Here is a 23,457-nt window from a genome sequence, read left to right as displayed (position 1 = left end):
CTGCCGTTAGAATCCGTTAGAAAATTTTAGTTAACCATGGGTTAAATACTTAACCCTGATTAATTTTTGACATTTTTACCTATTTATATTATACTTTTATAACTTTTGGAGGAATATATTTATGATGGTAAAATTGAAAATATAAACGGTTCTCTAACGATAACAAACCAAAGGGGCATATTTGAAAATATCAAGATTTTTGTAGGGACAACATATGACAGTTAAGCTTTGTAGAGATATATTTGTCATTCACTATATTTGTAGGAATATATATGAAATTAACCCTTCATTTTACTTCAAATTGGGCCCAACTATACTTAGTTACATAATACAAAAGTACATTTTCACTTTATTATTTGCCAAATTTCCTATTGCATGGATTTCATGTTCTACAACAATCCCTACATTGCATTATCAGATTCTTTTTTTTTTTTTTTCTTTTTTGATTCTTTTGAGTACAGAACATAGTAGAAATTTATTGTCTCTTAACCACAATTTCTTATTCCCATTTGGAATATGCAAAACTTGCACAATGTTTCACTCAGAAAAAAGGGAAACAAAAGAAAGAAAGACCCATAATAAATTTTTCTCATTTCTCTGTAAAACCAATCCTTTTATCTACGTATACTTAGGCTACTAAAAATCAGGCTTATAGATTATAAGTTATATCCCTCTTATGTTTAGGCCCCGTTTGGTTCGGAATATAAACAGGATAACAAAAGTTATCCCCGCTATTCCACTAAACGAAATGATTTTTGGCCGAAATATTCTATCCCGGTCAAATCTTGCTATTTCCAGCTATCCCGGAATAGCTTGGAATTTACTATTCCACCATTTTAGTGGAATAGTTCTTTCAAACTTCATTAAAATTATAAATTGAATTAAAACTAAATTATATAAATATAATATGTTATATACTATAATATATTATTTTTATTATAAAATTATTAATTATGCTATATTAATACATATTATTTATATTTAAATTTTATAATAAATCATATTTAAATATTATAATAAATTATTTTTAATAAATTTAAGTTTATGTAGCATTTTTATAAAATTTATAAATTTATTATAATAATTATTTTTTATTTATAACTATCTACTATCCTTTTAATTCTATCTTATCTATCCAAACATTATTTTTCTTCTTCCAGGAAACAACCCAATTTTCATCCAAATACAAAATTAATTTAATTCTTGTTTACACCTAAACTTATACATATCTCTGAAATAGACAGTTCTTATTTATATCCGAACCAAACGATACCTTAAAGACCAAGAACATAGAATGATATGAAGCCATGTGAAACACAAATTATTATTATTTTTTCAAATACACGAAAAAAATTAAATGAGACCAGAAGCTTGAATGGTCTTGAACTCGAAACCTCAGATTACGATGGCATATAAAACAATCATTTTTCTCAAATACCTCAAGCAGAAAATAGTTGTTTCACATTCTCCACAGTGTGTGCATAAGTGTGTTTGAGAGAGAGATAAAGAGAGAACCATTGTAGTCAAGTGTAGTTAAGGCTTTAAATTGTTGTTTTTGTGCCATGGTTACTACTAGAATGACTCACTGCTCTAAATCATAGATGATAAACATTTTATAATCATTAATGGTGATTCCTGTTCCTGACTACAGGACAACTAATCAGGAGCTATGAAAAGAATGTCATGCTGTTGCCATCTCCAATTTATAGTGATTTCTCTATAGTCCAAAGAAATAAGTGTGTGTAATCTTGATGTCACCTTGCTGCGACTAAAAGACGGAGGCGCCACCCTTTACTTTTCCGACCAACACATCCTTTGCCTCGTTAATCTTCGAAGCGAGATAATGGCTTCCTCCGGCGTCAGGGTGGTTAGCAATCATCACTCTCCTGTGAGCCTCTTTGATCTTCTCCATTGCAGCATGCTCCCTGAAACAACAGAACGAGACTCGGTTCTAATTACATCCATCATAATATATTATTGGCTTAGGTCGCATTTTGTTTAGGGGACAGCAAAAGGAAAACCCAAGTTATCCCATCGTCCGTCAAAGGCTACATACACTTTTGAGAAGAAATAGAAATTCCGGTCCATCCGTGTTATTCTAAAATCCCTCACTTTGTTTCATTTATTCAGAGTCATTACAATTAACCCACTAATGTTAAAGCAAACGTAAAACTATTTTGGTGATCGATTATTCCAGGATATCAGGATAAACTGGAGATATAAAAGTTATCCAACCTAAATTTGTCCCCAAAGGAGCCAAAAGTAGTTAATATAAGTTAAATCAATTTACTTGACGTAAGCTTTAGAGAGACATATACCTAATGCCAAGGATCAATGCCGCTTCTCTTCTAGTCATTTGCCGCTCAAATCCACCAGGGTAAAACCTCCGTACCCGAGGAACCGCTGCACGACCACCAAATGCTTGCCATGCCTGAATCATGTATCTGCCTCCCAAAGCAGCTGCTGCTACGGTTAAACCAGCAACTAAAGGAGTCGTCTGAATTGGCAAAGGCGGGGTAAGGAAAGAAGAGAGAAGAAATTAGTAAGTTTACATCGCAAAAATGAATGATGATTCCAAACAATGATAGATTGCCAAAGAAAGTGTTCACTAAAGAAATGCAGGACGATACCAACAGTGGAAAAACTGGAGGTCAGAAAAGGATGTTATACAAGAATTTTTTCGCACATTGCGCGAGGAATAACTTCTTTTACCCAGAAAAAATCTTTTTTTTTGCATTTGATTTCAGATATTGCAGGAATAAACTAAACGGTGAAGTGCAAAACTAGAAACAAAGTGAGGGGTAGCACATCTTGAAGATGAATGCATTAGTAGTACCGGATTTTCTTCCAACTAAAAAGTGCCTTTTAAGTCATCTGGCAATCCAAAGCACATGCACAAACACAAAACAGAATGCATCATAAGATAGATAGAGGAAATAGCATAGAAAGACACAATAACATGTCACATTTTACTTCTTCTAGGATAATGCAGAAACTACTAATTCATCAAAACTTTGGAATTGAGCTACCCCTCACTTCATCTCTAATTCTCTACATGTTTACTTTGAAATGAAGGAAAAATAACATGACAAATGAGATAATGAACTACAAGAAGAACAATCTAAAGGTGTTCAATACTTCAACATTCTATACAAGTATTAGCCCAACATCAAAACTATACAGATGATTTTACAAATCAGATACATACAATCAACAGGGGAATTACTACAAGTGACCAACTACGGAAGCCCATAAAATGCCAAGCACATCATCATAAACATTAAGCAAAAACTAAAATCATGGTATGGTTTTTATCAAAGCTAAGCAACGAATTATCGATAATTAAATCATACCACAATCACCAAAGAATAACACATTGGCTAAAAGCAATCGAAGTAGACACTATGAACCCCTATCAAACAGTTAGTGGGCATTGCAATGAAACACAAAATGCACCACTTAAAAGACTCAGAATTGAAGCATCTTACCATGAACTGAGCTAAATCCACACACCAATCCGTGAAATCTTAGTAGCTGCAAACAAAGGACGCAAGTTAGACCAATAAAAACGCACAAAGAGAGAAAAATAGCTTGCATGTACACTCAAACTTGAAGAAAAGCTTATAAAAAGCCAATAAAAATCACAATTTTGATGCTACAAACTTCGTGTAATAGCACTTAGTTCAACATAATGTGATCAAAAGCTAATCGAAATTTCGAAAAGAGAGAGATCGAATACCTTAAACTCCCCGAGAGAGAGAGAGAGAGAGAGAGAGAGAGAGAGAGAGAGGTGTTGTGGAGGAGAAGAGGAGAAAAGGTGGGGTTTTTATTTTTAATAACAGGGACCGTTGTAGGCTTTTGCTTTGGCTCCAAGAAAAAGAAATTGGCGGTGTGCGCCGCCTCTCGGATCTTGCAGGGAACCGGAAATGAGTTACAGGGAAATAGGAAATTTGGAGGAGGTGCAGAAGACATTTGGACCGTTGATCTCGGATCGGACGGACGTACGAAGATCAGATATCTTGGAAAATCATTTCGCGGACAACGGGAGCGAATTCTCCTACGACATCAGTCGTACAAACTTGCTACAACTGAACACGTGGCGATACTCTACTGGACACTAGTCGGAGAAGTCGGTGATCAGAAGGATGTTTTGCCGTTTTTACTGCGACTCCGTGACATATTTTTAAGTCGGTGGCGCAAGAGCTTGAATTGCCGCTTTCATTTTATGGCGCAAGAGCTTGAATTGCCGCTTTCATTTTACATAAATCCCCTCCTAGAAACTCCCTAGTTTTTTTTGTTTTTTTTTTTTTTTCTAATCAACCAGTAATGTTAAGGTTAATAAGAATAAATTGGTTAACATGTTTTATATTACGCGCCGTACTCAAACACGAACGTGACTTAAAAGAACATGAATGTAGCAACATTGGAGAAGGCAGAATTTTACAATTTGAAGTATATGATGCTTAAAGAAGAGATTTTTGAATCAGTTTCTTAAAATGATGCAACTGCAACATGTTAAGTACCCAGTAGAATAAAAGGGGGGGCAACAAAAATTTCTACACATCCACAATTACATTCATATAAATAAAAGTTACATAAATAGCTGCCTCACAAAATCATCTCACAACAGAAACCTCTATTGTTTTCAGAATCTCATACAGTAGCAGACACCTTTATTCTGCAATTCCCGATAGTCGGCAAAATGAGATTTGTGGCAATAAATAGGCTACAAGAGCATCAAAGTTAAGAGAGAACCACCTCTGTTCTCAGTAGCCTGAACTGATCTGCCGCCAATTTAGCATATCCAAGCTACACCCATTGACTTTCGCTTTCTCGACAATCGAATCAGAAAGAATTCTCTCCTTGTTTTAGCATTACAAGATGCCATGACTATTACAAAGAGCTCCCAACATGAGGAACATCATTAACTGGTTGGGTTACAACAGGAATATCCAAGCTGCTTCCCTCGGCCTCGGGGGATATTTCCCTCACATCAGCAATCCTTACATTTGATGATGATTGAAGATTATCCCACTCGGCATCGCCAACTGTACGTATTTCAACTCCTTCAGCCGCAAACTGGACTGCGCTCTCCTCCTCAGAAACTAAAACCGATCTCGAATCACTTACGCAAGCTTTGTCCACATCATCCTCTGAAGAGTCCGCACATTTTGTTGATGAAGGAGAAATATCGGTGTAGGAGCACAATTCGGATCTCTCTTCACAGATCTGTCTTGAATTACTTTGTTGTCTGTCGAGAAATATGTAATCTAGTTCTGATTAACTTCAAAGATGGAATATTTATTATTCTATCCATGCAATCTACATGTACAAAAATAGAACTTAGAGACAGTTTGAATTGTACTTTAGAAGCAAAAGAAATCCAATAGAGTACATGAAATCATAAAGCAAACCTCTCGATTTGTAATTGCAAAACTTTCACTAGGGCAAGTAGTTCTTCCTTTTCTTTTGCTGCAGACTGTAGTTTTTCTGCAGCTTCCTTAATACGAGTTTCGGCATCTGCTTGTGCAACCCTAGCTTTTTCTTCAGCTCTAATGACAGCTGCTTCCAAAATCACAGCACGTTCTCTAGCTTTTGCTAGCTCGGAGCGCCACTGATGTGCTTCTTGAACGGCAGAATCTCTTTCTTTCAGCAGAAGCTCTTTCTCTTTACTAAGGACTATAGCTTTTTCTTCAAACTCTCTTAACTGAAAATACAGTAGCAAAGTGATTAGCATAAGAAGATTCATTCTCTTTCATGTACAAACACAAGAAATTAGCACAACTTATTTGCTTGAACACAAAGTAGAAAAATGCAAGTAAAGCCTCTTCTATTAGTGACTAAGTTGTATGTCACCTTAATTGAAGATGACTCTAGTCGTTGATGCAAATCCTTTTTCAGGTACTCAAGATGTGCGAGTACAAGTTTTCTCTCTTCATCCATTGAATGAGCTGCAGAAGCAGCAGCTTCAGCAGCCTCCGCGGTCTCCATTAGTTTATCAGCTATATCTCTAATGGTGGAATCTCGAGCTCGAATATCCTTAGATAACTGTTGTAACTCCTCATCTTTCACTCTAATGGTCTCCTGTAGAAAATAAATATAGAGCACCAAAATTCACACAAAAATTTTGACGGAAGCATTTTTAATCAGGCCTATCACTTCATGATGTCAGCTGCTTACTAAGAGCTAACTAATACTAAAACTAGCTTGGTTGTTAGCTTCCAGTTTCTCCTCCCAAGGAAAATTTGAAGCCAATGAACAACATGGAGTGCCGAATGACTATAAATTTAATAAAGCATATATCAAGAAAATTGTTTCCACAAACTAAATAAATCCACCTTTCTTCACACGTCCAGCATCTGCTTACTCTTTAGGAGCCCCTTCAAAAACAAGCAAAGATGTTCCAATCCTCAGAATGTCCATTTAACTACTTGCTTTCCACTTAAGGCCTGTTTTTGGGTTGAGTCGAGCTTCTGTAAAATTTTTGTTTGAGTACAGCTCTTCAAAGCAGTAATAGTTTTTCCAAAAAAAAAGAAAAGAAAAGAAAAAAACCCCTTATCTACCACTTTTTGATGCAACAGAAGCAAAAGCTTCAAATTGGAGTTTTTTCTTCTGGACCTAAAAAGCTAAAGAAACTACCAATCACCTGCTTCCAAAAGTATGAAAGACGTACAAGAAGCCAAACCCAACAGGCACTATTATCACATGGAGAATAATGAGACGATGATCCAATACTCAGTATTCAAGAAATAAAGAAAATTGAATTTGAGTGCAAGATGTTTAGGTAATAACTAATCTAAATGAAGTTAAAAGAAAAGGCACACCTTCATGATTGTCAGATCATCCAAATGACCTTCACATGTCTTATTTGTCACAAAGTTTACAGCTGCTCTCATTGAAATCTTCATTGCTGCCTCTATTTCCTTCGATGCTTCCCTTGCAGTTGCATTAGCAGCAGCAATTACGGTAGTAACTGTTCCAAATTTGGAAGAACCACTCCCGGACAATGAATTCACTGCCTCTTTATGAGCCTCTAGTACCAACTGAGTCGCACTGTTTGACAAGCAAGAATCTCAGAAACTAGAGAAAGATAATGGATTATCAGCTACAACATATATTAGCAAAGAAAATATGCCCATAACAAGCTTGCAAGCCACAAAAACTACAGTACAGCGCATTGTAAAACATAATAAAAGTCACAAGTGATACACAAGCTTACTGTAAAGTGGATACCCAAGCTCTTGCAGCACCGGGAGTTTCAGCGCAAAGGAAATAATCATTTTTCTGTGGAGTTCCAATATCTGGCAATTTAGTTAAGAGATACCAGAAAGGCGATCTTACAAAAAATTAGTATAATGTAAGGATGGTACATAAATACAAACAGATTAAAGCAGAGACAAAGTCCAGCCATTTAGAAGGCAAAGCATATGGATACAGAAACAGCAGCCATCATATTTCGGCGATCCACTGCACAAGTTAAACAAGAATGTTTCAAAAGGCCGTTTGGCATTTGCTAGATAGCAATAACGAATTCTAATATGACGAGCAAAGAAGCAACTGCATACTGGAAATTCACAGGGGACAATGTGATTGTGCTCGTTGAGTCAAATATGATATTTCCCTTAATAACTGCTGCATTTCTCCCAGTCCTACGACATAAATAAGATCAAATATTCACCAAGTTTCAAGTTAAGAACTTCCAAACAAAATGCACCCAGAATGCCGTACTTGTATTCCATCTTCCCACTAGTGGGGTCTAAGATCACCCAGTGCTCATTCCACTTCCTCAGCTATTAAAAAAGAAAGAAATAAAATTTAGCAACTAAAAATTGGAATTGTAACAGCGAGCGCCAATCATTGCTATATTTAGCATCCAAAGGGAGAAATTAATAAGACCCATTTCAAAGTTAGATGAATAGGGATACTGTATTAAAATTTTTTTTGAAAAAAAAAACAAGTACATGAGATTCCAACTACTGAGGATACAGCGAGGGTCATATATATGTACAATTTAAACTCACATTAAAAAGTGTGTTTCTACAATTCGCACACGTAACAACAATGGAGAAGCTTTTAGACTCCCCTTCTAGATATCAGATATTAAACAGAAAGAATGAACAACTGCTGTGAAATTAATTCCAATTCCAATTCCAATTCCAATATACAGCAGTTTTTGTAAGTTTTTTTTCCTCCCATGTACCTTCTTGTTGGTACATACTGCTGCTGAGGCACTTATTAATCCATTTACTTCTGTTAAAATTGATATTTTTGCTAACTATTTCATGTTTTTTTTCTCGTGCGAGGTCAAATTATGAGCATATCATCTTTCTGTGAGCATGATTCATTGATTTCACACAAAGAAGAACCCCAATAGGAACTCAATTTCACAGAATAAATTTTGTTTGAACTCAGTGTCATTTGAATACTTAATGATTCATAGAGATCAAAGAGCAACCATTTTCATAACCAACAACTCTGATACTCCACTACAGCATCATTTTAATACCCCAGGAGGGATCAATAGCATCAAACACATCCCCAGAAGCGAGAAGAAGAGAAAGATCACGGATCTTAGAGCACCAAAAATAAAAAAGAAAAAAAAATCAAAATTTTATCTTAAAAATCCCGCAAAAGGAACCTGATGAATCCAATTCCCACGAAACGCAAATGGATCGGGTGCCTCACCATTTCAGATCGCTTAAGAAGCGGGCCCTGGAGCAGATACCTCCCTGAGGATGAAGTAAGCTGTCGCTTTATCTTCTCCAAGCTACTCTCCGCGTCTCCAACTCTCTAAAAACACCAATTTTTTCTTTTTGGTAAAACCACGACAATGGCATGGATTTGATCTGAATGTGAAGTGATTGACATGGCGAAAACCTACCGCGGTAGCTCCATTGGAGGCCATCGGAGAGGGGGAGGCGACGAAATTCGGGTAGTAGAGGAAGAGAATAAGGGTTTTGGTGTGGATTGGGGTCGTAAATTTAGGAGGAAGGGGTGACGAGGGAAGGGTTTTGGAAATGGAGTGTCGGATTCGCTGGACGAGGAGAGTAGATTTATGGGTTTCCCAGAATGTACCCCAAAGTAACGAAGTATAGTTTGCAATTCATTTATTCCACATGAGCTGTTTATCATAAGACCAAGGATTTAAGAGCCTCGCGTCCGAAACTTATCGGCATAGTACGTGTCGAATCGTGACATGAAATATTTATTTATTTAGCAATTAAATATGTCAATTATTTATTACGTATTTTTATCAATTTTTTTAAGTTTTATTAAAAAATTATTAACTAATTTCAAAAAAAGAGGGCTTTGAATTTTGCCATCGGTATAGGAACTGTATCGTGCCGATATTTTGCTGACATGATACGACACAGTAGATACAGTCCATCCCGATAAGCATTTTAATTCTTGATTAAGACTTATTTAATATTAATAGGTAAAATAAATTAGAATGAAAATATATAAAAATATTTTTTCTATTTTTAAATTTTTAATAAAATTGTGGAAAATATATTTTAACTGCCTATTGCCAAAAGACAATACTACATATAAAAACAAAATAATTATTTTTTTTATAATTTTATTTTTTATCACATTTTTTTATTAAGCTTAATACAATCTCTCCCCATCCCAATGGAGATAATGGGCTCCATCGAAAATTATAGAGAATATATATTGTAGGATAAAAAAAATATATCTTATTCATTTCCATAAATAATACCACGTGAACATATCTAGTTATTATTAGATAAAAAATTTGTATACATACAAACATTGAATACTTAGTCTAAAATTTTTTGAGAGAGAGATCACCAAAGTTGCCGTTAGAAAATCGATCAAAGAGCTTGTCATAAGTTGAAAAAAAATAATAAACTTCAAATATCACTCTTACAGTTTCACACTTTCTCACTTAATATCATGTAATTTAAAGTGTATTAAGTTAGTACTCTATGATTTCATTTTTTTTTTCTTTTCGTCAGCTCCACCGTTAATATTTTATTAAATTATATACAAAAAAACTTCAGATACCCTACCTATATTTATAGAATATTCACTTTAGTACCCTTTAGTTTTAACTTTATTAATAATTTAACAAAAAAAAATTAGTAAAACAGATAATAAAAATAAATAAATAAAACCACAGGATACTAAATTGATACACTTTAAACCATAGGATACTAATGTGAGAAAATGCGAAATGACAGGATGGTATTTGAAGTTTTCTCAAAAAAAAAATACAACAACTACGACAGGAATTTTACTCGAAAGAAAACGCAATTCGTATCCATATACAGCAATTAAGCCACAAAGAGCAGCACAAAGCCACACTACGCTAAACCCTCTTCTATTTACCTCTCTTTTTGTTTCCCCCACCTTATATATCCATCGACTTTACACAGGAACAAGAAAAAAAAAGAAAAAGTAAAACCGCGTAGGAATGATCATAGATTGGGACAAACTCAGATCCTCAACGACGCTTGGACAATGTTTTCTTAAGTCCTTTTAAGATCTTTCCGAACCAGAACGTGTTCATGACAAACAGCACAAATGGCACCAGAAATGTCAGCACATAACCAAAGATATGCATCTGAAGAACCTGTCGGAAATATATAAAATAATAACACAAAGGTTATCCAAACATTTGGCGTATTATTATTCACGACATCATATGAAGAGTGAAGATCAAGTACCTGATCATAGTGCAAATAGATGTGATGAAACAAGTAGACGAAAAGCAGTATTCTCGCCACCTGCAAAATTTAGAACACCAAATATATAAGCATTCTTTATAAAGCATGATAAATAATATGCAGTCCCAAATCCGCAAGTATGCAGAAAAATAAATGTCCGATTCAGTAAAACTATATGACTTTTCACACGTCATCTTATATGGGTGCAAAAATATTAAATCTCAATTACGTCAGTTACTAGCTATTTTTCTTGTACTTGGCTTATGACATAATCTTAAAGTTCAAACAACAAAAGACTAAAGAAAAACAACAACCAACTTACCAGCCATGTGATAAACATCACTATGCCGTTAACTAGATAGGCGACGGATCTTTTCATTCCTGCCGTGTCAAGAAACCTTCAAGATAGAAACAAGCAGATAAGTTACAAGTGAAAATAACTTTTTAGTAGTGAAGCATCTGTTTGGTTGCCCTAGTAATTTGTTTTATCCCCTTATACCATCTCAAGTTTATTTCTGGAGTGGTTGTCTCCGTGATAAGAACCATATAAGTGTACAACTGTCCTTCCCCCGACAACATAGCATAAACTATTGCAATTGTGGAAAGCATATGGTGGACAACCTGTATTAAAAATTATAATAATATTGGTTAATAATAGGTTACAATCAACTGTTTAAAACCATTTGTATAAATTATAAGTTTATAACTGCACCAAACATAAAGGATTTACATGGGAAGGAATAAAATATTACTCTAATTAGATTATACACTCATTGCTAAATGATGCTTCGAAGAAGATTACTAACATATTCCATTCCGCCGAGCGAAGGGAAGAGCCAGAATATCATTGCAAGGTCAGTGATGAAGTACCCAACTGAAACCTGCCGGAAATCAGATTGCACTCGTAACATCGAGGGAAAGGAAAAAAAACAGCATCACATAGCCCCAGAAAATAAACTATTTATATATAGAGAGAGAGAGAGAGAGTCCGCCTACTATACTCTTATGAATACGATCGTCTTTATACTCGTAAGTCATTTTCAATAATAGAGCTTCCGAATTGATGATCGATACCGTTAAATATTATCTAGAGCATTTAAAACTTCTAGAAATCAAAGTTTATAATTTTTTGACATTATTTACCTTATGATCAAAAGATCTCAAAATTGACAATTTTTAATGGTCGGTATGAGATACTTGCTAGTTTAACGGTGTAAAAGAATCAAAATCAGTTGAATTTTTGATAGAAAATTCTATTTACTATCTAGATAAAGATCAATAACTCCGATCTTAAATTGAAGGATCCGATCATCTATTTTTAGTACGCCGTTCTATTTTGACCATTCATTTTATGCCTGCTTGATGGATTTTATTATGATTTCGAAAAATTACAAATTAGAAGTTTCAAATACTCTCGATCATATTTAACAGAGTGGATCGTCGATTCGGAAGCTCCATCATCAAAAACAACCTATGAGTACAAAGAGCTCTATACTCATAAGAGTATAGTAGCTCTACTCCATATATATATATATATCCCTACAAAATCAGAATTTCATATATATGCTCACGGCCTGCTCGGACTTTGGATGCATGAACATCTTGTTCAGCATCTCTTTTGTTTACTCAAGAGGTTGTGGTGATTAGCTGCCGGGGAGTACTAAAAATTTAGATAAGAGGATAACATGAACGGCCATTGAGTCATGTTTATCCAAATATGATAAATCACATTTCAGGTTAAATGCATTATGACAAAAAACAAAAAGCAAAAAAAATACATATTTGAAAGGACTTTGCAGTAAATTAAAATCAAACTCCTAGACTGCAATCAGAAAAGAGAAATTGGATATTGCATAGTTATCACTGGGTAATGTATCTCAGCATTAATAGGCCTTACTAAACTTAGTTCTTAGATACACCTTTGAACTCCCAAAAACGCCCCCATTTTTCCAAAAGAAGATTTCATGCCTTGTCACAAATTGTTACATCGCATAGGAAGACAAACCGAAGATAGACACAAAGAAAAAAAAAAGATTGTAACAAAAGTGAAAGGCAACTCTTACCCCTAACGAGAAAGTGGAGATATTCGAACTTCGAAATGTAACTGGTCCTTCGAGGCGATCAGAGAACAGATCTGAGAAGAAGAGTAGGTAAAATGACATAATGGTGATAAAAATGGCATGAGCGCTGGACATGCCCCTGCAAAATGGTACAAGCAGATGTAAGTTAAAGAGTGTTGGATTTTCATAAGGTGTGGAGTGCAGAAAGTAATCAATTCTGTTCTCACCTATTGTTCCACTCCATTCGTTGGATCTTCATAAGGGAATCATAGCCCTTGAAGTAAAATGAGCTGACTAATTTTGTCAAATCGTACACCTGAGAAAGAAGAAAATAAACTTTATAATCGGAAAAAATGAAAGCCAAAATTAGAGCAGTATCTCTACTGGAAGGCGACTAGAACTTGACTAGCAATCAACAACATATCAAACCAAACAGATCAACATGAAACTAGCTATATATATGGAAAACTGAATAACCATCCAGTAAAAAATTACAAGGTTCATATGATGATCATTAGAATTGTGATGAATCATTATTGTATTCCTTGCCATTCGTATTTAGTATTTATGCTTCCATTAGTCTGAATTGAGAAAAATAAATAGGGCTAATTTGGTCACTCCTCTTTACTTGCATTGGCATTCAGAAGCAATTTACAGCAGTTTTTCTCCAACCAGTTTATTTGTTTCCATTAATCACCAAGCTTCCTTTGGTAGTCGTAAGTTCGCAGATTACTTCAATTCTCATAAACAAACTCTTTAGCAGATACCAAACAATAGACTGCTAACCAACCAATTAATTTTTGATAGCTTGTCGCATCAACAAGTGAAAAGTCCTAAGAAATTCTTTTTCTATTAATTTAAAGTAGTTAGGGTAATATAAGAAGCAAGAATGAAATGCAGAATCATTTTCTTTATCTCCATTTCCGCATCATCTTGTGTTTACCTCTGTATTAACAGTTCCTGCATTAAGAATCAAGCTATACGACTCACACCAATATTAAATGAAACCGAAACTTACCACCTTGCACATGAAAATGCCACTCATTACAGAGGTGTATGGAACAAATGGATCTGCTAGTAAGTAGTCCCGGACCAGTGCCTCTGCTTGGTATTTATATGACTTAATTGTCATGACCGAAGACTTAAAACCCTGCATCATAGAATATCGCTGTACCGAAGAGTCTAATCAGTGTAGGAAAGGAAAATAGTAGCAATACCATACATCTCAAACAAAAAACGAAAGAATCGGTTATAAAAAAAATTTGCATGGAAACCTCCCTCAACTTAGTACTCTAAATTTTTATGAGCAATTCACTAAAATTTATTACTCCATTAGCTATCAACCATTACCATTTAACAAAATTCGCAGTTCCATGAGCTGAGAAACATTCACAGCAATTAAATACATTAGAATCACCATCATATTTAACAAAATCCCTAATTTTAAGAAATTAGGCGGGTCCTCTCCTATATTTTCTACCTTGCAAATCCAAAACACACATTCATACTCAGATTGCAAATGATCAGCTCAAATTTCCTAATACCACAACTCTAAAATGCACAAACCCCATGCAGATCAAGCAAATCAAAACCCACAAGATCTAATAATCCACCAAAAAATCAAAAAAAAAAAAAGCATATACCTAAATCCTGAAACAAAGATCGGAATCAGAGAAATCTCCTCCAAAACAAACCCAAAATGGGGAATGCCCTAATTCACGAAGCAATAATGGCTCAAACGCATCATATCATAGATCAAAACGAAGATCTAGAGGGAGAGAAATGGGTAAAGAGCGATTACCTTAGAGTGTGGGAACGGGATTTGGAGAAGAAGCTACCGAATAGTGGGAGCGAACTCCGTGGCCATGCTCACATCAACGGATCACAACAAATTTTCTTAAAAAAGCCAAAAAAAGGGGGGAAAAAAAGAAGAAAAGAGGGAAAAAAAAGAAGAAGAGGAGTCACGAGGGAAATGCCACGCCCAAATAGAAGAAGGCTCTCACGAAAGTTGTTAAGTGGTGTGATTTATATAGTAGGGATAATTTCATGTACGTCCCTGCAAATATAATGAATGTCAAACTTATACTTATAAAATTTAACTTTTATATATTATTTATACAAAACTCATGATATTTTCAAATATGTTTCTTTGATTTGTTATATTAGAGAGCTATTTATATTTTTAATTTTGTTATCACAAATATATCCCTCCAAAAATCATAACAGTATAATATAAAGAGGTAAAAATATCAAAAATTAATTAAAATTAAGTATTTAATCTATGATTAACTAAATTTTTTTAACGAATTATAACGGCAAAAACATATTTGAAAATATCAGGATTTTTACAGAGACAATATATAAAAGTTGAACTTTATAAAGATATATTTACTATTTATTATGTTTACAGGGATATGTATGAAGTTAATCATATATATTATGTATCTCCACTACTTTGGTTTCTCGCACGGAAAACCCTTAACTATTAAATGACATTTAATATTTAGCGTCTGTTTGGTTGGTACATTGGTAGATTACTTTGGCTAAATTTTAATTTTGGTTCTCCACTTCTAATACGAGATGTCAACTGGTCGAATTCGTTGCGAGTTTCTAAAAATACAAATGGGAACCCACCATCAAATTTGAAATAAGAATTTGAATCTGAATCCGAACATTCAAACCGAAAATGATTATTTCATTTTACCATATTTCAAAAAAAGTACACTAAATCTAAATTTTTTAATTATAAATTTAAATATAACGTCAAATATTTATATACGTTATATAATGTAAAATTTATTCGAGTTCGAGTTCGGATTCGGATCGAATACAAATAAAATCCATATCCAAATCCAAATTTGTTAGATTTTTATTTTTTATACATGTATTTTAAACTATATCTATTTAGCATCAGATAAATTAATCCTGCTTGGATAAAATTTCAGATATCCGTGTTCATCGACGTTCCTAGACTAAAAAACTTTGATCTTAAACTTTAATTTAAATCAAATTCTAGTTCAGATATTTTAAATTATTATAATTAAGTTTTGTGATATAATTTAGCTGTCTAAATACCAACATATTGTTAATGTGATAGTGATATATCAGTATTATGATTAATGTTACAACAATGATCACAACAACAAATCACTTTCATATTTAATTAACTAAATTGAATTATAAAACTTAATTATAACAATTAAAAATTTAAGTTAGAAATTATAATACATTAATATTTGAGGACCACAGTGTGACCGATCGCGGCTTATAGATTGAGGACAAACATTAATGTAATTTAGCCTAATATATATATTTTTTTACTAAAGTACTATTTAAAAAGTAAAATTAATAAAGATATTATAATATTTTCTTTCAGCAATTTTTATAAAAAAAATGAGGTTTTAGCTGCACTTTAGCGGCACATTACATTCCTTCAATGCAAATTTTCAAATCTTTTATTACTGAATATTCTATAAAAAAATAATTAGTGCTACAAATAAAAATAAAATAATTTTAAAAAACGGCATTTTTTAGCTTGTGAAATAATATCTCTATCGAAAAAGTAATAGCAAATTAAAAGCTTTTCATTTGAGTTGAAATGCAAATTAAAAGGTTTCATTTGGAGCAACATTTAATTGACATTTTTAACATTTTTCAATTATTTTATTTTACTAAAACATTCCTTCTACATCTTATTTTAAAGACAAATTTTTATATCAACCGTTCATAACGTAAATGGCAAAAGGTTGGGTGGTTGGTATCCGAGATTACAAATTCGAATTCTAGTTGATTCATATGTTCAGTAAAAAAATAAACGAAGCAGATAGTATATTATCTTTTTCTCGAAAGAAAAAAGACAATTTTATTATTTTTAGAAAAATGAACACTTTTTAAAATGCTAGGGATTAAGAGCTCTCTCACCAACCAGCTGCGACTAACTCATTTGGGCCCCATTATGAATCGACTAGCGAAGTAGCAGTGGGGACATCTAAACGATAAAGAATTTATAAATAGATGAGAGATAATAAGGTTAGGATTCAATCCTCGCTTGTTTGTTTTAAAATAAAGATATAGTATTCAACTTTCTAAATGACTTATATGGAGGGTTTATGTGATAAGGGTTTGTGAATCATCACCCCTAAGAACATAAATCCTGATCTCTTAAAAAAAAAAAAAAATTATGTACACTAACTATGCTAGTAGTTGGGTATTCAAAAAGATTAAGTCTTAATTTTGCTGTTGATTTATCTATGGGCTTATCAAAGAGAATGGACTATACACCTTCATGCCACAGAGAATTAAAAAAGCATTATAGTTACATAAACCCAGAAAAAAATAAAATAAAATAAAATAAAATAAAATGAAATAAAGGAGTTGGGGCTCATGGACAACGTGGTAGGGCGGGTCCACGGGCTACAGCGAGCGGATAAAGTCCACAACCCGAGCGACCATCTCGTCGGCGGCGACCCCTTCCTCGGTGGTGTCGACGACGAGCCGCGCCACGTCGTCGCCCACCTCGTACTCCGCGCGCCCCTCGTACGCCTCCACCAGACTCCTCAGCTCCCCCCACGTCCTCGGCTTGTGCCACCCCTCTCCTCCTCCTCCTCCTCCTCCTCCTCCTNTACTCCTCCTCCTCCTCCCCCCAACTCCTCCTCCTCCTCCGCGGCGGCGGAGGCGGCGGCGGCGCCGCGCTCCTCGAGGCGGCGCCGCCACTCGAGCTCGCGCCCGGGGCGGCACTCGACGATCGCGATGCGGGCGCCGCCGCAGCGCGCGGCGGCGCGGCGCAGCGCGGCGAGGTGGGTGGCGCGGGAGAGCGGGGAGTCGACGACGACGGAGAGGCCGAGGCGGAGCTGGGTCTCGGCGACGCGCCACAGCACCGCGTACGAGAGCTCGTTCAGGGATGCGGCGCCCACTCCCCCTCCCCCTCCTAGGGTTTGTGATTGAGATTGGGATTGGGATGGGGATGGGGATGGGGATGGGGATTGTTGGAGGGGGAGGGTACAGTCGCGGACGTCGTCCTTGTCCAGGAGGGGGAGGCGGAGCGCCGCGGCGGCGCCGCGGGCGAGCGTGGATTTGCCCGTCCCCGGGTGGCCCTTCATCGCCACGATCAGCGGCCGAGAACGATCCCCCATTGATGCGGATGGGTTTTCCCATTCATTACCTTATTATTATTGCTTTTATTTATTTATCATTATTATCCGTATGAGCATTTTTTATTTGAGAATCTAAGGTTGGAATATTTGTAAAAAAAGAAAAAAGAATAAAAATTTGCAGGACACCCCCATCCACCCAAACTTTTTCATTTGTTGTATTTTATTTTAATGTTGAAAGCGACATAAAAACAACTCAATAATTAACCACCACCAAATCTGTACCACAGATGCTACTAAAGTGTTGTTCTGTATTTATTGTGAAAATTTTTGTTAGAAATAAAATTTTTATTTGATTGAATGTGTTGTTTAATGAATGTTTTGACTTTTGTCAAATGTTGATAATCAAAAATTGTTTTTTTATTTTTATATTTATCCTATCCACACACTGCTCTGGAATGGTCGTGTAGAGAACAAAAGAAGCAGTAAGAAACAATAAGAAACAATGAGAAAAACAAAACTTCATGAACGTGCTAGTTCTTCATTTTTACGCCCACTTTGCCATGAGGGACATCAAGCCGGCGCCGGAGAGCACCGCAGCGTAGCTGAAGAGCTGGAGCCGGACGCTGCTTTGGAGCTTCGGCCCCATGAAGTCCACGGAGAGGAGGTCGACGAGCGCCATGTAGTTCAGGAGCCCGGCCGAGGCCGCGTTCAGCACGCCCTCGACGATCAGCGCCGTCGAGCTCGTGCTGCTGTACACCTTCGACACCGCGATGCCGAGCACGATCCCAAACGGGGTCGTCGTGGCAAAGAAGAACACCAGGATGGCCCTCATCTTCATTCCATACTCTGCCTGCAAACCAAAAGTTGGATATCAAAAATTCAAATTCAAATTGCATGTATCTGAGCAATTACCCTAGAAAAAATAAAAATCCAGGCCCGCCCGGCCCAATACAGTACTGGTTAGGTCAAGCCCAATGCAGAAATTTGGGTTAGATTCAGGTCATCAATTTCTTTACTTTGATTCGATCTGACCTTATCCGGCACAGTTTGATCATGTTCTTAGTTGATCAGATTTTGGTTTTTACTTTTGAGACTCAGAAACTCATTCCAAAAAAATTCTATTGAGGCAGTAGGAATTAGTTCTCCGAACAACTTGGTACCTGGAGGATGCAACCGCCGAGGCCCATTCCTTCGAACATCTGGTGGAAGCAAAGAGCAGCTACCAAGGGCCTAATGGTGCACGGATTCTGCGAGGCTCCCATGGAAAGCCCTATCACCACAGAGTGCACCACTATTCCCATTTCCAGTACCTGCACAAATCAATCATTAATTTAAACTTGGTAATTATTTCAGAGAAATTTAGCTTGAAAACTAAGTGCTCTTCATTCTTTGTATAATAACCTGAGCTATAATGCGATTCCTTCGCAACCGCTCCGATTCAATTTCAACACCATCCTTGCCGATCACGGAGATCTCCCTCGCCCCCTGGAGGGCGATCTCGGCGGCGCCGTGGCCGCCATTGCCGATCTTGTAGCAGCTCAGCATGAGCGAGTCGATCATTAGGGTTACGACGGCTGCGAGCATGGCGATGAACGTGGTGAAGGGGAACTTCGCCCAGGGCTCGTCGGGGAGGCAGGGGGACCGGAGATCGTCGAAGGAGTCGGGGAGCACGTGCATGTAGCCCGTGGCGAGGATGACGCCGGAGGCGAAGGCCTTGACGAGGACGAAGAGGTCGCGGTCGGGGCGGAGCGCGGGGACGGAGCGGGAGACCAGGGGGAGGCACACCCCGACCACGCTGGCCGCGAGGATCGACGCGATCGCCACGACCTTGAGCCGGAGCGCCGCCGCCGAGTCCTGACACCCGCCGCCACTCTCCGCCGCCGCCTCGGCGGCGCAGGCGCCGCCGTCGCCGGAGACGGCGTTGGCGGAGGTGAGGAAGAAGAAGAAGAAGAAGAAGAAGGGGAGGAGGAGGGTTAGGGCAGTGGCCATGGCGGAGTGGTGTGGGAAGTGGGTGAATGAGGGGGGGGGCGGGGTGGGGGTTTTATGGAGTTCTTGGGAACCCGGAAAGCGGGAAGTTAGGGATGAAATGTCTAAAATGACCTTGCGATTTGTTCGGGAGTAAGCCGAGGACTACGGGAGTAGGGAGGGGTGTTTTGGGTATTGTAGGCGGGAGCGTGTGAGCCTCGTGGGGTCCACGGGTCGGAGAAGGGAATTGGCGAGGCGGGAAACGTGGGAAGCGTGCGGGAAGTGAGCGGGCTTGAAGTGGGGGAGGGTGACTGTTCGCCCAGCTAAAATTTGGTTTGAAATTCTTCAAATTACTAATTTTAAATAAAAATTATAAATAAAATTTTTAAAATTTATTCCTGTATTACAAAGTTTCTAATTTTTTAAAAAAATTCTATTCTCTATTCTAATCAAAGAGTTAGGCTGAGGATGAAATTAATCCAAAATTAATACAAGCTTCACTAAGAACATGAAAAAAGGTGCTAAACTTCATTATTTAAATTTTTTTTTTTGGAAACTTTAAAATTTAAAATTTGGTTACTTTTGTGCTACCTATTAATGTACTATATAATATAATATACAGTGTATACAGTGTATAGAGTATGCTCACCTTCAAAAACGAGGAGCGAAGGCGCTTCGGATTTTAACACAACAGCACCAAAACACTCCGCGGCTACTTCTCGACGCTCGAGGGCTTCGTCAGTGTTCAGTGAACTGCGCCGCCATCGACTAGGGTTAGGGTTAGGGTTAGGGTTAGGGTTTCATCCTCACGGCCATGGACAAGGCGTGGGAGGACGCCGTAGCCGCGGCCCTCAAGCCATCTACCTCCGCGGCGCCGCCGCCGCCGCCGCCGCGAACCCTAACCCTCGACGGCGCCGTGAAGTGCTCCAACGGTCGCCTCCCCGCGCCGCCGCTCCTCGAGCGGTTCCCGTCGCTCGAGCTCCTCTCCCTCGCCAACGTTCGCCTCTGCACGCTCGAGGGGTTCCCGCGCCTCCCGCGGCTCCGGCGCCTCGTCCTCTCCGACAACCGCGTCGCCGGAGGGCTCGCCGCGCTCGCCGCCGCGGGGCTCGCCGCGCTCCGCCACCTCGACCTCTCCAACAACCGGATCGCGGCGGCCGAGGACCTCGCCCCCCTCGCGGCGCTGGGGCTCGAGTCCCTCGATCTCTACGAGTGCCCAGTGACGAGGGTCGAGGGTTACAGGTCCAAGGTGTTCGGGATGATACCGTCGTTGAAGTACCTGGATAAGATCGATGCGGATGGGAAGGAGAGGTTGGATTCGGACGATGAGGAGGAGGACGAGGAAGAGGACGAAGAGGCGGATGAAGAGGAGATCGACGAGGAGGAAGGAGAGGATGAGGAGGAGGAGGAGGAGGAGGATGGAGAGGGGAGTGACGGAGAAGGCGAAGACGATGAGGTGAGATCTAGTTTTCTTTTCTATCTAACTATCTTTAGCTGCATTTGATCCTGCTACGGATCTGTTTAGTTTAGTCCTTCATTGCTGCATTGTGTGAACCTATTGCATGTATTTGACAACATAATTTACCCAGAAAATCCAGGGTTCGTTATTTTCATTTTTCCCTTCAGTCTAAAGTTCATTTGCTAATTAATTACTCGTTTGATATACCAAATAATCATGAAGAACAAATTATCTATATAATTTTCTACTGTAAAACTGGTAGAATTTATTATAATGTGATGTGCCTAAATGTTTATTATTACTAGTAGCAATAGTTGTATGCTTATTTGTTCAGCTTTTAGCAGATGTTCACTTCATATGCTGACATTTCCCATTTACAAATACACAAGATCCCACCATCCACAATTGTCATGTGTTCTTCGCTTGTTTGGATTGGCTAGCCAATTTGGTAATTTACTATTAAACAGTGTTTTAATGCTCTCTTGTTTTACTAATTCCTTTTACGCTAAAGTAGTTCTTTCTAGGTTAATGCTATCTATGGCTAAACAATTAGAGTATATATTTGATTCTTTAACTATTGTTGGGTAATGCCGCCGCTCTTAATCTAACAAGCTTGCTCTTTGGATGTGATTTTTTTCAGTTCATATTTGTTTATTGTAGTTCCATTCTTTCATCAGATTGGGTTTTACTTCTGTACAACCTGTCCTAAGCCTAAAAGACAAGGCAGGTTGTTTTAGGTAAACTTGACAAGATCTAAAACTTTTTTGAAGGCAACAAAGAGGTTGAACAGCTGATCCCACTTATCATAGAATGGGGTGCTAATTTGACTTGAGTAAAACTAGAGTAGGAAGCTGAACAAATATGCAGGTATAGTATGTTTTCACTTCTCACCTTCTCCATAGCCCCTAATGACTAGGGCAGAACTGTAAAGAAAGATATGATGAACTGCAGAATTGAGCCGATATGCAGAATTGATTCGTTTGGGAAAATTTAGATAATTGGCAGATCTCACTCCTATGTTGCCACAATGTTTTGAGTTGGAATATCTTTTCGTTACTTTTAATATGTCATATTTCAGATAACTTTCACCGGATTCTTGCTTTGTACTTCAACAGGTGAAGTTCGCATTGGTAACTTTACACACATCTATAGTGCACCTGATGTTTAAAAAGTCGTCATATAGACTCGCAACTTTTCAGATAATTGGGACTTTCATCTTCTTTTTCGTCAGCTATTTTCTCCTTTTTCTTTTTATTTTTTGGGGAGGGTGCATTTAATTGATATTGTTCTTGTTTTGGTTGATATAATCTTTATGTGATTCCATATCCTATTTTTCATGTTTGTTTCTATTATTTCATATCTCTATTCACTCCGAAACTTTTCGTTCAGAGCAATGAAGAAGAAAGTGAAGGCGAAGAGCTTGATGAGCACGGGAAAGATCAGAGCTGCAATGGCGCCCCACCAAATCCACACTCTACGCCGAATAAGAGGAAGAGGGATGAAGAAGGTAATATTAATGGTAAGAGTAATGAGAGCTCGAGGCCCCTTAACACCACCAGTGGTTGAACATGTATGAACATTTTGAAAAATGGGTACTTAATATGTAGACTAAAGCGTTTTGAAAAAGATGGGTACTAATGTTGTAGGCTTTGCTATGCGAAGATTCCGAAAAATATTATTGGTGAGTTCGCATTCAGCATTTGAACTTTCAATTACCACACCAGAAAAGGCGAAGAACCTATAATGCTAAAGCAACTGACGATTACGCAAATAATCCCGAATCATCAGTAATATTTTGCCCAACCTTCCATAGTACAGCGAACATTACTGTTTTGAGAATTACTGAGGTTTTCTTCAGCTTTGGTGTTTATCTTGGTAGCATTTTTTTAATTTTAAATGACATTTTTTATCTATAGATTACCTCAATCAATAGATAGAAGATGAATACAAGATATTTATCCATGCATTATTTTTTGTAGTTGGAATATTTGGGTAGATTATTATGGTAAAACTCTGTTTCTCTCTCTTAGTGCTTTCTTGTGGTAGATCATTATGGTGTAAATTTTACATTCACTCCTTGAAGTGTTTAAGATTTTTTTGAAGTGTTTTTAGTATTAGGAAAAAAAAATTGACAACACTAGCAAAAGAGTATCGACTCTCGGATGGATGAGGTGTAAAATTTATATCTTATT

General features: G+C 37.4%; 6 protein-coding genes across 9 annotated transcripts; 1 reads left to right on the top strand and 5 right to left on the bottom strand.

Annotated features, from left to right (window-relative positions):
- Positions 1,414-3,928, bottom strand: LOC109714996 (mitochondrial import inner membrane translocase subunit TIM14-3-like). The gene is made up of 4 exons (XM_020239772.1): positions 3,740-3,928; positions 3,489-3,534; positions 2,319-2,497; positions 1,414-1,925 (listed from the first exon to the last, which is right to left on the bottom strand). The coding sequence occupies exons 2-4, from the start codon at positions 3,489-3,491 to the stop codon at positions 1,769-1,771; spliced, it is 339 nt and encodes a 112-aa protein (XP_020095361.1). The 5' UTR covers positions 3,492-3,534; positions 3,740-3,928; the 3' UTR covers positions 1,414-1,768.
- On the bottom strand, positions 4,510-9,091 carry LOC109715596 (differentially expressed in FDCP 6 homolog). Of its 4 annotated transcripts, none has more exons than XM_020240702.1 (10): positions 8,882-9,089; positions 8,686-8,790; positions 7,729-7,790; positions 7,566-7,649; positions 7,436-7,467; positions 7,220-7,301; positions 6,825-7,053; positions 5,857-6,084; positions 5,415-5,707; positions 4,510-5,251 (listed from the first exon to the last, which is right to left on the bottom strand). In XM_020240702.1, the coding sequence occupies exons 1-10, from the start codon at positions 8,903-8,905 to the stop codon at positions 4,894-4,896; spliced, it is 1,497 nt and encodes a 498-aa protein (XP_020096291.1). In that variant the 5' UTR covers positions 8,906-9,089; the 3' UTR covers positions 4,510-4,893. The 4 variants fall into 4 exon arrangements, with proteins under 4 accessions (XP_020096291.1, XP_020096294.1, XP_020096292.1 ...); XM_020240704.1 differs by having other exon boundaries at positions 5,112-5,322; positions 8,882-9,091; XM_020240703.1 differs by lacking the exon at positions 8,882-9,089 and having other exon boundaries at positions 4,533-5,251; positions 8,639-8,762.
- Positions 10,202-14,737, bottom strand: LOC109714748 (transmembrane protein 56-like). Its single transcript, XM_020239447.1, has 9 exons — positions 14,553-14,737; positions 13,770-13,919; positions 12,979-13,067; positions 12,755-12,890; positions 11,498-11,572; positions 11,191-11,312; positions 11,014-11,089; positions 10,692-10,751; positions 10,202-10,597 (listed from the first exon to the last, which is right to left on the bottom strand). Exons 2-9 carry the CDS (start codon positions 13,908-13,910, stop codon positions 10,469-10,471), a joined length of 828 nt encoding a protein of 275 aa, XP_020095036.1. The 5' UTR covers positions 13,911-13,919; positions 14,553-14,737; the 3' UTR covers positions 10,202-10,468.
- Positions 16,972-18,143, bottom strand: LOC109714865. Its single transcript, XM_020239582.1, has 2 exons — positions 17,423-18,143; positions 16,972-17,357 (listed from the first exon to the last, which is right to left on the bottom strand). Exons 1-2 carry the CDS (start codon positions 17,881-17,883, stop codon positions 17,165-17,167), a joined length of 654 nt encoding a protein of 217 aa, XP_020095171.1. The 5' UTR covers positions 17,884-18,143; the 3' UTR covers positions 16,972-17,164.
- On the bottom strand, positions 18,236-19,847 carry LOC109714863 (fe(2+) transport protein 1-like). The gene is made up of 3 exons (XM_020239580.1): positions 19,246-19,847; positions 19,005-19,154; positions 18,236-18,694 (listed from the first exon to the last, which is right to left on the bottom strand). The coding sequence occupies exons 1-3, from the start codon at positions 19,831-19,833 to the stop codon at positions 18,389-18,391; spliced, it is 1,044 nt and encodes a 347-aa protein (XP_020095169.1). The 5' UTR covers positions 19,834-19,847; the 3' UTR covers positions 18,236-18,388.
- Positions 19,963-23,291, top strand: LOC109714864 (acidic leucine-rich nuclear phosphoprotein 32-related protein 2-like). The gene is made up of 2 exons (XM_020239581.1): positions 19,963-21,262; positions 22,655-23,291. Exons 1-2 carry the CDS (start codon positions 20,624-20,626, stop codon positions 22,829-22,831), a joined length of 816 nt encoding a protein of 271 aa, XP_020095170.1. The 5' UTR covers positions 19,963-20,623; the 3' UTR covers positions 22,832-23,291.

This window comes from Ananas comosus, linkage group 9 (assembly GCF_001540865.1).
Source record: "Ananas comosus cultivar F153 linkage group 9, ASM154086v1, whole genome shotgun sequence".
Lineage (NCBI taxonomy): Eukaryota > Viridiplantae > Streptophyta > Magnoliopsida > Poales > Bromeliaceae > Ananas > Ananas comosus.
Note: the sequence above shows the minus strand (reverse complement) of the source record. Positions and strands in the feature narration are given on the sequence as shown.

Excerpts from the sequence above, each read along its gene's own strand:
- LOC109714865 (XM_020239582.1), bottom strand. The coding sequence starts at position 17,883 with ATGGGGGATCGTTCTCGGCCGCTGATCGTGGCGATGAAGGGCCACCCG. Across the intron at positions 17,358-17,422 it reads CGCGGCGCCGCCGCCGCCTC|AGGAGGAGGAGGAGAGGGGT; the intron begins CGCCGCCGCGGA and ends AGGAGGAGGAGG.
- LOC109714863 (XM_020239580.1), bottom strand. The coding sequence starts at position 19,833 with ATGGCCACTGCCCTAACCCTCCTCCTCCCCTTCTTCTTCTTCTTCTTC. Across the intron at positions 19,155-19,245 it reads GGAATCGCATTATAGCTCAG|GTACTGGAAATGGGAATAGT; the intron begins GTTATTATACAA and ends TGATTTGTGCAG. Across the intron at positions 18,695-19,004 it reads TCGGCGGTTGCATCCTCCAG|GCAGAGTATGGAATGAAGAT; the intron begins GTACCAAGTTGT and ends TTTGGTTTGCAG.
- LOC109714996 (XM_020239772.1), bottom strand. Across the intron at positions 1,926-2,318 it reads GCATTGATCCTTGGCATTAG|GGAGCATGCTGCAATGGAGA; the intron begins GTATATGTCTCT and ends CTGTTGTTTCAG.
- LOC109714864 (XM_020239581.1), top strand. The coding sequence starts at position 20,624 with ATGGACAAGGCGTGGGAGGACGCCGTAGCCGCGGCCCTCAAGCCATCT. Across the intron at positions 21,263-22,654 it reads GAGAAGGCGAAGACGATGAG|AGCAATGAAGAAGAAAGTGA; the intron begins GTGAGATCTAGT and ends CTTTTCGTTCAG.
- LOC109714748 (XM_020239447.1), bottom strand. The coding sequence starts at position 13,910 with ATGATGCAGGGTTTTAAGTCTTCGGTCATGACAATTAAGTCATATAAA. Across the intron at positions 13,068-13,769 it reads GCATTTTCATGTGCAAGGTG|GTGTACGATTTGACAAAATT; the intron begins GTAAGTTTCGGT and ends CTTCTTTCTCAG. Across the intron at positions 10,752-11,013 it reads TGATGTTTATCACATGGCTG|GTGGCGAGAATACTGCTTTT; the intron begins GTAAGTTGGTTG and ends TAAATTTTGCAG.
- LOC109715596 (XM_020240702.1), bottom strand. The coding sequence starts at position 8,905 with ATGGCCTCCAATGGAGCTACCGCG. Across the intron at positions 6,085-6,824 it reads ATGATCTGACAATCATGAAG|GAGACCATTAGAGTGAAAGA; the intron begins GTGTGCCTTTTC and ends TATTTTCTACAG. Across the intron at positions 5,708-5,856 it reads TAGAGTCATCTTCAATTAAG|TTAAGAGAGTTTGAAGAAAA; the intron begins GTGACATACAAC and ends CTGTATTTTCAG.